The 12689-nt window shown below is 38.1% G+C and overlaps 1 protein-coding gene across 1 annotated transcript in view; it reads right to left on the bottom strand.

Annotated features, from left to right (window-relative positions):
- Positions 1 to 7198: 7198 nt before the first annotated feature.
- Positions 7199 to 12689, bottom strand: part of MYBPC1 (myosin binding protein C1) — a 61206-nt gene continuing 55715 nt past the window's right edge. Inside the window, exons 26-27 of the mRNA XM_078074187.1 lie at positions 12237 to 12423; positions 7199 to 7469 (exon numbers count right to left, since the gene is read on the bottom strand). Of these exons, the coding sequence (XP_077930313.1) occupies positions 7369 to 7469; positions 12237 to 12423 (288 nt within the window). The 3' untranslated portion in view covers positions 7199 to 7368. The remainder of the gene's footprint in view (positions 7470 to 12236; positions 12424 to 12689) is intronic.

The following is a 12689-nucleotide window of genomic DNA, read 5'->3' as shown; positions in this document are numbered from 1 at the left end:
CTCATCAACTTTTGTTGTTTCCTGTGTTGTTAATTTTAGCCATTCTGACTGATGTGAGGCGGTATCTCATTGAGGTTTTGATTTGTATTTCCCTGATGGCTAGTGATGTTGAACATTTTTTCATATGTCTGTTAGCCATTTGTATGTCTTCTTTGGAGAAATGTCTCTTCATATCTTCTGCCCACTTCTTAATTGGATTATTTGTTCTTTGGTTGTTGAGTTTGATAAGTTGTTTATAGATCTTGGATACTAGCCCTTTATCTGATATGTCATTTGCAAATATCTTCTCCCATTCTGTCGGTTGTCTTTTGGTTTTGTTGACTGTTTCCTTTGCTGTGTAAAAGCTTATTATCTTGATTAAGTCCCAATAGTTCATTTTTGCCTTTGCTTCCCTTGCCTTTGGAGACGTGTCTAGCAAGAAGTTGCTGTGGCCAAGGTCACAGAGGTTGCTGCCTGTGTTCTCCTCTAGGATTTTGATGGAATTCAGTCTCACATTTAGGTCTTTCATCCATTTTGAGTCTATTTTTGTGTATGGTGTAAGGAAATGGTCTAGTTTCATTCTTCTGTACGTGGCTGTCCAATTATCCCAACACCATTTGTTGAAAAGACTGTCTTTTTTCCACTGGATATTCTGTCCTGCTTTGTTGAAGCTTAGTTGACCGTAGAGTTGAGGGTCCATTTTTGGGTTCTCTATTCTGTTCCATTGATCCATGTGTCTGTTTTTGTGCCAGTACCATACTGTCTTGATGATCACAGCTTTGTAGTAGAGCTTGAAGTCTGTAATTGTGATGCTACCAGTTTTGGTTTTCTTTTTCAACATTCCTTTGGCTATTCAGGGTCTTTTATGGTTCCATACAAATTTTAGGAATATTTGTTCCAGCTCTGTGAAAAAAGTTGATGGTATTTTGATAAGGATTGTATTGAATGTGTAGATTGCTCTAGGTAGCATAGACATTTTAACAATATTTGTTCTTCCAATCCATGAGCATGGACCATTCTTCCTCAGTTTCTTTCATGAGTGTTCTATAATTTTCTGAGTACAGATCCTTTGCCTCTGGTTAGGTTTATTCCTAGGTATCTTATGGTTTTGGGTGCAATTGTAAATGGGATCAGCTCCCTAATTTCTCTTTCTTCTGTCTTGTTAGTGTATAGAAATGCAACTGATTTCTGTGTATTGATTTTATATGCTGGGGTTGGATCACATTTCAGTGTTAAGTTAGGTCATTATCAGGAATACCTTAGGAGGGACACTTTTATCAGAATATCTTTTCTTTGGGCAGGTGAGAAAGAATGGCCCCAAGTAAAGATCCATGCAAGGAACTAGAAAGAGGGTTGGAACTGCACCAACATGGACAGGTACAGGACTCACCTGGAGATCCTGTTACAATGCAGGTTCTGCATGTGGAGAGTGAGTGGTGCTGAGAGTTTTCTTTCCTAACAAACTGCCAGGTGATGCCCATGCTGCTGGTCATAAGACCCCACATTTTGGATGAGGAGGTACTGAAACATCCAGTCTTAGAAAGCTTGGGTGGAGGCACTGCTCTGAAGAAGACCCTTGAGCCCCAAGTGGAATGGGGCTGGAGCAAAACAGAGAGAGAAAGCACTCAGGGCAGTTGAGGGTCGAGAAAGACTAGTTTGGCTCACCTGATTTTGCTTAAAGCTATTCTTTCCTGGGTGGCTCAGTCAGTTAAGGGTCTGCCTTCCACTCAGGTTATGATCCCAGGGTCCTGAGATCAAGCCCCACATCAGGCTCCTTGCTCAGCGGGGAGACTGCTTCTCCCCTGCCTGCCGCTCTCCCTGCTTGTGCTTGCTGTCTCCCTCTCTCTCTCTCTCTCTCTCTCTGTCAAATAAATAAATAAAATCTTTTTTTAAAAAGCTATTCTTTCCAGGGCAAAGAGGAGTTTGATAGATAGATACTTAAGATTTTGTATTTTATTTTATATTTCTGATTTTATGTTATATATATCTATTTATTTAAAACTCATTACATAATACTCTCTCCAGTGGAATTGAAATCTACTTGTTGGTCCCTGGTGAAGGTGTTGGGTGTTGGTTGTTGATGAGGCTTTTCTAAGATTATACCGTGCTTCCCAGACTGGGACACCTTTAGCTCCCTGACAGTATGTCTGGAACAACATCCATTGGAAAATCTGGGAGGAAAAAAAAAAGTTTTCTATTAAAATAAACTCCTATATCACGGAGAAGAATACAACATGTGGATGAACTTCAATGGGTAGGCATACCAGGGGTTGTGGTCATAGCTTCAGGCTATGCTCTCAGGTTCTGTCCAAGGTTTTCCTTTCTTCTGCAAAGAGGAATAGGGCAGTGGTAGACAAGTTAAGAAATCACGACCGAGATAATGCCTGTAAAGCACATAGGTGGTGTGCTCTTTTTTTTTTTTTTAATTGTTGATTTTCTCAATGCCATTTCCTCTTTCTTCAGTTCTTGCCTCCTGAGGTTATTTCTGGATTCATTTCTATCTCACTGCTCTTGACTTCCCTTCCCTCTGTACAAATAATATGTGCTAGTCTGTCCTCCTTTTCTCCCTCTTGTTTGATGTTGGTTCTTGGTCTTGGCCTTCACTGAGTCCCTTCTTGCCATCTCCTGCTGGTCTGTCCATCACTCTTGCTTAACTTCCTCAGAGAGTGGAGTTACTAATGGCAGACTTTGGGTCAGAGTCCATGCTTGCCATTGTGAGGCCTTGACAATCATGGGAAAACTTATGTTAGCAATGAGCTCCTACTATTGCTAGCTAATGTTTATTGAGCCCTAACTATGAACTATTAAGAAGTGCATAAAATAACCCTGTGCAGAGATACTCTGCCTCTTCTTGGCAACCTGCACTACCACCCCACCTCCCTCCAGCTCAGTGGTGCCTCCCTGTGCAGGAATGGGAACTGAATTGACAATGACCCCCAATGGACACTCAGGAGTGGGACTGGGATGACCAGTCCAATGGCACTTCATCCCATAGCCTGCAGGGGATACATTACTTGGCTCTCCAGTGCCTGGAATTTTCCAGATAACTGTATGACTCCCAATCAGCTTTGGTTTATTTTGCAACATGATTCCTTTCCAGTTACCCCTTGTCCCAATCATTCAAGAGGTACGCTTTACAAAGTCTGAATAATGGTTCCTTTCCTTGCCATGGTGTTGCTGGTAACCTCTAGTTTTTATTTATTTTTTATTTATTTATTTATTTATTTATTTCATTAACTAAAAAACTTTGAGTCAAGATTTTAAAATTGGTATATAATGTCTTTAAAATGTTTTCTTGGGCTCCACGACTAGGACAAAGGTGAGAGTACAGTAATAAAGGAGGGATACTCTTGCCTGTGGATAACAGTAAGTGCCTATCTACAAAGAACAGAAAGATGTTTTCTAAAGCTATTGCTTGGGAACGAAAGAAATTATGCTGGATTGTGCACTTGAGTGCAATGTTTTTTCCTTTCATGACTTGAGTCAGCCTGTGCCCCAAGTCATACTGAATGACACCTCTGGAAGTGTTTAACTGTCTTGCTGCCTCTCTGGTATTTTGTTCCTAGTAATCTACTCCAGATAGAAGAAAAAATATTCAGCTAGGCCATAGATTGCTCAGGCCAGTGCATTTAGGGACAGAGAGAGATCATCAGGTGACATTAAGAGGGTGATGACAGAGCTTATAATCAGGAGAACTGGTTGTTCCACTAGGTGGTTTCTCTCATCCATTCTAAGTTATCAGAGTTTAATTACAAAGGATTTTATAAATATCTACATGTAGCAACCACCTGAATCTTTGGTACAAGGATGGTAATTATTGGCCTAGCTAAAATAGGAAATAAAACAAATGTAGAGTTCAATCTAGAATCAATTAATATCATAGGAGAATTGGTAAGAAGACTGTCTGGTATTGTTATTCCTGATTCTATTCCTACTCCCAGGAAAAAGAGGCCAAACTTGTATTTCTAGACTCCCTTCTAGGGAACCTAAGTGAGGAAGGAGAAGGAAGATCAGACATGGAGTGTGGGGAGGAGGGGAAGAGTTTGGGGGTGGGGTGGGAGAGATGTTGGATGGGGATACAGGGAAGGAAATAGGTGGAGGGCTGGCTGACCCTTAACTTTAAAAACTCGTATACATAAATAGTTATTATAAATCAAGCTAACAGATAGTTAATAAAATAGTAGTATCCTCTAGTCTTCATGAGCTGAATCCATAATGATTTGGAAGGCCAGGTTTGAATTGTAGAATTATCAGATTCTTCAGAGATACTTGCCAAAATGTTGTGACCCACGGCCAGTCTCCAGTTTCCCTGCTTTTCATATCCTAGCTCCTTCCTGCACCACACTACAAGGGCTCTCAGGCACACATGTGCAGATGCCCCAGCCTCAAGCACAAGCTCTAGTCACATTCCCCACACTCCAACCTCCTGACAAACAGGCGTCTCTAAGCCAACCCTTGGGCCTCAGGGTGCATAAACTGGTGATGTGTTTCTTTCTTGGGGGTTTGAACTCAGGAAAAAGGCCCATAAAGGTCCTAAAAGTGAGGTTGGGTTCAGTCTATAAGAAAGAGGTGTGGGAAGGGTTCCAAGTAGGCACATCCCCTTGGCTTCATGGCCTTCCTGTCCTGTGGAGGGAGATACAGGTGGAGGAGGGCCACAGTGAGGCTCTTGAAAGTAGAGGGGTCCCTCTTGCCCAGCTCTAAGGCTAGTACTAAGTGGTAGAACTCTCCAGTGTTCCCACAAAGAACATCTTTAAAAGTAGCAGGTAAAGAGCCAAGCTATGGCTTTGGAGGTTGAAAGACCCCAGGTCCACACTTGTCCAGGAAGTTTCGGAGTCACTTGTCTTTGAGTGGACCATAGTGGGCTGGACACAGACATCTCGGTAGTCATCAGTGTGGATTAAAATGGAGAGACCTTCTTTCTCTCCATTTTCTAGGCACAAAAAATATTCCAGCTAACCCAGAGCCTGAAGTAGGACCTCCAAACAGGACAGAGAGAATTTCTCAATCTCCCTGCCTAGTGGAGAGCTTATATTTTAATTTGACTTAGAAAAATAAAATCACACGGCATGTCTTGTACTTCATCCTAGTGTGATACATACATGGATAATAACAAAACATAAGCCACATTATCCAACTTTTGAATCCTTATAGTGCTCTCTTACACCTGTTGTCTGCCCTGTTTATGTGTTTCCCTTTGTTTACTAGTCTTCTACGTTATAAATTCTTTGAAGGCATGAAGATGCTTATTCATCATTGGGTTCTGGATTTGCACGCATCAGATATTCAATAACTCATTTGTTGAACTGAATAGGATGTTTGAGAATTATTAAAAATGAGTGGCTAAGGACATATTACCTTATTCCAATATTTCTTGGAGTTAGTGGGTTTTTTTCAATTTCTGTATTAATTTAGATGAAGTATTCATTAAGCTTTTAAAGTAAGTAAGTAAGTGTGATCCTTTAAAACATTTTATAAATGTTTAGTTTCCAAAAAGAATTCCTGTGATATATAATTTTTCTCAAATAAAATGAAATTCAAACAAAATTAGGACAGAGTTGTAGGAAAGCTAATAGCAATGACAGCTTTGGACATTTTTTGCTCTTTGTAGTTTCAAAATAGACTTTTTCTTCTTTTTGGAACTTTGTGGTGCAAGAGCACCCTTAATAAGAGAAGAGATCATATGTAGAAAAATAACATTATCTAGTACAAAATATTTTTGAGAGCATAAGTCATGACTGGAGAACCAATATTTTGTAAGGATACTTTACAGTCACTTTTAGGCAATGTTTATAAAAAGCCTAACAAACTTGACCCTGACTTGGCAAAATCAGTCAATGAGGGTTTGAATTAAGCAACCAGCTCAGTTGCTGGGGTCCTGGGGTTCTGACCTCAGCAGCCAAACTGCTGGGGCCACACTGATTGGTTTTGCCAGATAGTCATTTATTGGGTTTGCACACAGAGATATGATCTTCTTGACTTTATAGATTCACTAGACTTCTCTTATATAAAATAATGTGTAAATATATTTTCTGATTAAGATGGGTATTTACATAGGGGCTGCACACATTGCTATTTCACAATTATTGAGAATATGGGATGGTAGCCAATACTCTTAACAACCAGTAAGGCAAGATCACCAATCCATCAGAACAGAAGAGGCCAGAGTTTGGACAAGAACACGAGTTTTCCCTTGCTGTTCCCAAAGGTACTACAACTACCTGGATCATCCGCTCCTTCCATCGATGAAACCCACATCAACCCAGGAGCGTGACCACCACAACTTCCTAGCCCTAATCTGGAAAGGAAGCAGAGCAGATATTTTAAAATGCTGTGCCAGGATGCTATGGGCCCATCTGCAGGTCACAATGTATTTAGCTCCTAGGACAAAAGACCAAAAGGAAGAAATGGAGGGAGGTGAAGGAGTAAACAATAGTGGTGAGTTGACCTACTCACACTTCACTCCATTCCCTGACTGAAACTTTCTCTAGAACATCAGAGTGAGAGGAAAGCATCGAGAAGATGGGGAGCTCCTACAAATGTTTCTCAGCTTCCGGATTTTGATGGTCTCCATCAATTGGAAAGGATGCCATCAGCAAACTCTAAATCTGTAATTTCTCTGTAGTCTTCAATAGCTCTCTGTCACCATGACTATCTGTTTTGGCAGGAGCCCTGGTGCATTCGGCCAGGAGACCGCACCAGAGACCAATGAAGGTCAGGCCCAAGTTGGGTAGCACCCCAGCTCCCAGCCTTTTGTCCTCAGTTCTCTCTGAGCACACAACCCCAGACACATCAATGAGCACTGTGTCACCTCATCATAAGCACTTCAAATTTATTGTACCATTTATTGAATACATTTTCCCTTCCATTGAGAAAACTCATCTGAAAGACTTTATGAAGTCTTACAGTGAATTCAAATGGCAAAAAGGGTACAGATCCACTGGTGTTAAGCAGGATTGTGTGAAATAAACAGCCCTGCTTTGCTTAGAAAAATCTCTAAGATCAAGAAAAGAGGGGGTTTTCAAGAGAAAGATGGGTTTTCAGGATCTGACTGTGCTGTATTGTACGATGTGTTTTTATTCTGGAAAAAAGAAAGCATTTACCGCCTACTATTTTAAACTAAAACGACTGCTTTTGCTAATTTTATAGCTTGCTTTTTTTTGTAAAGTGCAGTGACCAAGCATAGACAATAATGACCAAAAAAAACTGACTGCAAATGAAATTTTGTATGCAATTTTTAATTAAGCAATCCGTGCAAACATTTTTTTTTTCTTCAACATCAGGAGGAAAGAAAACGACCACACTTGAGTGGCTGGTGGAAAAACAGAAAATGCTTTCTCATTGCAACCAGATTTCAAAGCAGTGGAGTGTAGGGAGGCAGGGCCCAGGCCCTTAGTATTCCTCAGGATTGCTTGATTGCAAGTCTCGCAAATAGGAATCAATTATGTTAGGAGGCACACCTTGCAAGAGGAGCCTGCAGAAGGAAAGGCCACCTAGAGAGGACGAAGAGGAAAAGGCAAAGTCAAAACCGTCTATGTGAAAGATTACTCAAATACTACTTCCTGACTAGCTGCCTAGAAATGGGACTAATTATGTTCCAGTTAGTTACAAAGATTCATTCAGTCCCTCCTTGGAAATCTTCTAGAAGGAAAAGCGAGTTCTCGGCAGACCCATAGCAGTTTTTTGTTCCCTATTATTCAATCTTAGTTGAAATTCCTGACCGGTTGGAAAGCATCTATTGCTCTTGGAGAGGTTTTGGGATTCTTCTGCAGATGATTTAAGCCTTCTGACTGAATGGCAGATAAATGCAAGTCATGTTATGAATCAGTGGGAAGAGCTGTTTCCTGTTTGTTAATGTTCTTTTTTTTTTTTAAGATTTTATTTATTTATTTTAGAGCATGAGCAGGGGGAGGGGCAGAGGGAGAAGGAGAGAATCTAGAGCAGACTCTGCCCTGAGTGTGGAGTTGGACGTGGGGCTCAATCTCACAACCCTGAGATCATGACCTGAACGGAAATCAAGAGTCAGACGCTTAACCAACTGAGCCACCCAGTGCCCCTTGTTAATATTCTTTTTAATTAAGCACAAAGAATTCCTATTCAAGTGCATTAGAGAAGAAAAAAGGGACCACTCCTTTAGCTTTGCCTATTTATACCCTGTCAAAACTGCAAAAATTGGAAAGATTTTGTTAAAAAGAGTAAAACCCATCCAATACTTTCTGAAGGTGAAACACCTACTAATATTTCAAACTTACCTTCCAGGTTTCTGAATTATATTTAAAAAAATAAAAATACTCCTCACAAGAGAACCCATGAAACCGTAAAAATTCATGGTCCTTTAAGGAAGTGTTTCACTACTTGCTAATAAATTCACGTCCAGGCAAAAACAGCATGCCATTTGAACATTCTTAAAACTTATTTAATGCAAATTTGGGAAAGTCATTCTCCTTTTTTAAAAAAAAAAATATCAAGTCACATATTGGTAGAAATGATGCCACTTATGTACATGTCCATTCCTTGATGCAAAGCGTTCAGAATGCTTGGGTATCATTTTCAACTACATTAAATGCTTTAAGTCATGCTCTACTGCATTCAACAACTTGCTTCATGTCAACAGGAGATTGTTGTGATGAATAAGTACTAGCGGTTAATTCCAAGATACTTAAATACAAATTAAAACTACAAAGTTAGAGATTTTAAATAGTCTATTTTCATTGGATTACATAATGAAAATCATGCCATACTCCACAGGCTTTGTATGGCTTATGACAGTCATAAGCTTCATATGCCAAAACCATATGAAAGCTTACCTTAGATGATAATATACATTCAAAAATCCTTACTGTGCTACGACTAAGGGAAAGAGAGAGAAAGAGAGAGAGAGAGAGAGAAGTTGTAAGCATTAATAAAGTGCTAAAACCAAAGTTGAGTACTTGTTGGATGAAATTATAGTCACGATTATGATGAGGTGATTTCATTAATCCTTAGTCATGTGAAAGATGGAGGAAAATAGAAGCGCATGGAATGAAGGCCAGGATCCAGTCACTTCAAAAGGATCATTAATATGTAAAACATTTATTAATATGCACAACCACTTGGCCTGAACAGGTGGTAAAGCCAATCTGATTGTACAGTGAATATTTATGGTAAGAGCTTCCAAACCATTAGCTTAAAAAAAAAAAAACCCTACAACATATATATATTGTGTTTTTCAACAAAAGAAAAACAGAGACAATAGACAAAGAATTAGTGTACATATATATATGTTGAAATTCTAAAAGGCAAAATTATCAAGTAGATGTAATATTAGACTAGTGTATTTTATAATATTGTATTCTGAACTGATTATATATGACTGATCTAAATAAACATAAGGCTTAAACAAACTTAGACTAGAAAGTGACTCTATGTATAATCTAAAAAACCTTAAAGAAAGAGCCCTAATTCTGTCATCTTTTGCAAGCTGACATTATCTCTGGGAATTGTAAACTCAGGCATAGATTTACATCATTAGAGTTTACGTCAGGTTGCTTACCCAGGCGCAAAGAACTTCTTAATTTATTCTTCCAAATGGGGGTGCATTATACATATAGGATAGGACTCATTTATTGCTTAATACACTTAGTAATGGGGCCTGGAATTTTCCTTCAAGTTCATAAATATATGAAATAATTTTGATCCTATGAAAATATCCAAAGTGCCCAACAGATAGATGGCTCACAGATATTCTACTAGTAAGTTTTTCATCGGAAATCTTAAATATGAAAGTTTCTAAATATTGGATCCAAAGATTTCCAAATATTTTTATTTGTGTCCTCTCTCCATCCAAAATGTCCAGAACACTTTTTCTACAACTTAGCAATTTAAAAACATTCAGTCTTCTGAATTTTAACAGGAATCTAAGGAAACTACAGTGGAAACTATCTTAAAGGAAGATCATATTTCTCTACATTTAAAAAATGAAAATATTAAAGAACTGTCAATGAGTCCCAAGTTTTAATCATCTGATGTCTACCATGAGGTTATCTTCAAACGTAGCTCTCTGGCTTTATTTATGGGGATGTGTGGTATGGTACTTAGTTTTCCGACAAAACATAGTGCCTACATTAATTAATATCCTTGAATAATTTGGCCTTCCTGTTCATGGCATAAATACTGTATGCCATGAGCTGCTAAGAAATACAATGAAAAGCAAATGAAAAAGTCAAGCTTTACATGCAAAGTGCGATTTCATGTAAGAGGAATGGAACAGAAAGTAGAAATATCCAGTGGGATATGAACTTTTAAAACCTGTTGCTGCCCCTCCAGGAAGACTGGTTGTCCAGGGGTATTTACTCCTTGATATATCACTGTAGAATTAGAATATTTGTACCAGTATTTATTTATTCTCAGTTGACATTCTTACCTTTTTTTTTTTCACAGCTTAACTTGATTCAAGTCACCTATTATCAGATAACAATCTGATGATCAACAATCTTGGCTTTACTCTTAGGACCAAAAGTTTTCACCAATACAGCACAGTTGGTACCTTATTATGAACTTACATACTAGTGTACATTACTTGTATTATTAAATGCAATCACTATACAACTTACTATACAATTACTATAAAGGATATATCATCCATATGTACAATATTATTTGCTTCTATGGAGGACCCCAAATGTTGAGCCATTTGTGAAATAATCATTTTATATCATTAGCAACATTTGTTTATTTTCAAAGCATGCAGATGTGGTACTGGGTTTTTGTTGTTGTTCTTTACTGGCTATTGAGACATAAGTACCAACAATACCTTGATAATAATAAAGCTAGGAGTTGAGAAACCAGATATATTTGCAACTGTTAACTTAGCCTGCATTAGAGCTAGTAAACAGCTAAAATAATATTTAAACTTGTAAACACTCAATAGTCACATTTGACATTTTCTAAGAGTATTTTTGTTTTATATTTGAGAAAAAAAAATTTCCTCTTGTTCAGTTATGAATCTATTATTCTGTATTACTTGAGGATGGACAGAAATCATAGCAGAAAGAATACTGGTTTTTTTTTAAGTTATAAAAAATTTTTTTTCAGGAAGTATCTTTACTGTATTTTATACTAGATTTAGGACTAAAACCTCTTTTTATATTAGTATCTTAAGTATTTACTATGTTTTTTTCTAAATAGATATTTACAAAGTTATCTTTCAGATTTTTGGATCATAATTTCTTCATTACAAAGAGGTAGAAAAAATAAAGATTTTGGTTATCACAGAAAGGCAATATAATATAAGAAGAAAAAGAGAAAAGACATTTGGACCATGTCACCCATTATCTCATAACAGTGACTTTGACATCTGTAGGAGTTCTCACAGTATCCCAAAGTAGGTTTTTTTTTTTTTTTTTTTTATTTGACAGAGAGAGACACAGCGAAAGAGGGAACACAAGCAGGTGGAGAGGGAGAGGGAGAAGCAGACTCCCAGCTGAGCAGGGAGCCCGATGCGGGGCTCGATCCCAGTACCCTGGGATCATGACCTGAGCCGAAGGCAGACGCTTAACGACTGAGCCACCCAGGCGCCCCCCAAAGTAGGTTTTGATTGTCAAGAAAAAACTTCAGTATAAAAATTATACTCAATTACTGTAAAAACTGATTAAGATGACAGGGTATTATTCTGAGACCTTTCTACCACGTAAATCCTTATATGTTTTCTTGGTTTACATTAGTTGCAACACTTCTAAAAACTAGTATAAATGAAATGCATATCTATAAATGGAAATTCTCTAATGAGATTTTAAAAGCAACTGATTATCATATGGATATGTTATATTCTATATGTGCAATAGTAAACACTAAATTAGCAAACTGACCCATATATATATTAGAAGTTTCACAGAATAGTAAACTTATTAAAAATAGTATAAATTCCTTAATTGCAGTTTCATTAGATGAGCTTTTGCACTAGGCTTTTTTCCTAATAAATGGATATCACCAAAGTCATATCCCCCTGACTTTATTCATTCCCACTGTGTTATACACATACTAGCATTCCACTGAAATTAATATTCCTTTAGGTAACAAGAATTGCAAGAGATGAGAATAAGTCTACTTAAATAAATCAGAATGAATGCAGAATAGAATAATGTCTTCTCTCCCAGAATTTTCTCTCCCCTTCCCCCACCACCCCCAGACATTTTAGAAAACAATTTGGATTTTGCAGTAAGGGCAATAATCAAATGATTTTCTTTCATTTTAGTCTATACATGAGATCTTCGATGTCATACCTTTCACCTCCAGTTTGCATTCGATCTCCACCATCCCAAGGTCATTGACTGCTTTACAGCAGTAAGTGCCTCCATCATAGGGGCTGGGCTTGCGAATCTCCAGAGTACAGACCCCTTGGTTGCTGAACATCCTGTACCTTGGGTCATCCACAATAGCAACTTTGTTTTTCATCCAGGTTATTTTGGGCTGAAGATTGAAGTAAATAGGTCAAAACATATCAGTACCTAGCATAATAATAGACCATTAAAACCAGTGACCAGATTTTAAAGTGTGGCTTAGAAAGAAAGCACATCTAAGAAGAATCCACATCTGCTTGAGCACTGTTTCTTTCAAATTAAATTCTACTTAGTGCTTGGCAAGAAGACAAATGAGCAGTTCTGAAGAAGCAAGCCAGACTTGTTCAGAGGACAGCTCTGGGGCTCTCTTCCCAAACAGATTCAGACCCATTCCAA

This window comes from Halichoerus grypus, chromosome 6, assembly GCF_964656455.1.
Source record: "Halichoerus grypus chromosome 6, mHalGry1.hap1.1, whole genome shotgun sequence".
Classification (NCBI taxonomy): Eukaryota; Metazoa; Chordata; class Mammalia; order Carnivora; family Phocidae; genus Halichoerus; species Halichoerus grypus.
Note: the sequence above shows the minus strand (reverse complement) of the source record. Positions and strands in the feature narration are given on the sequence as shown.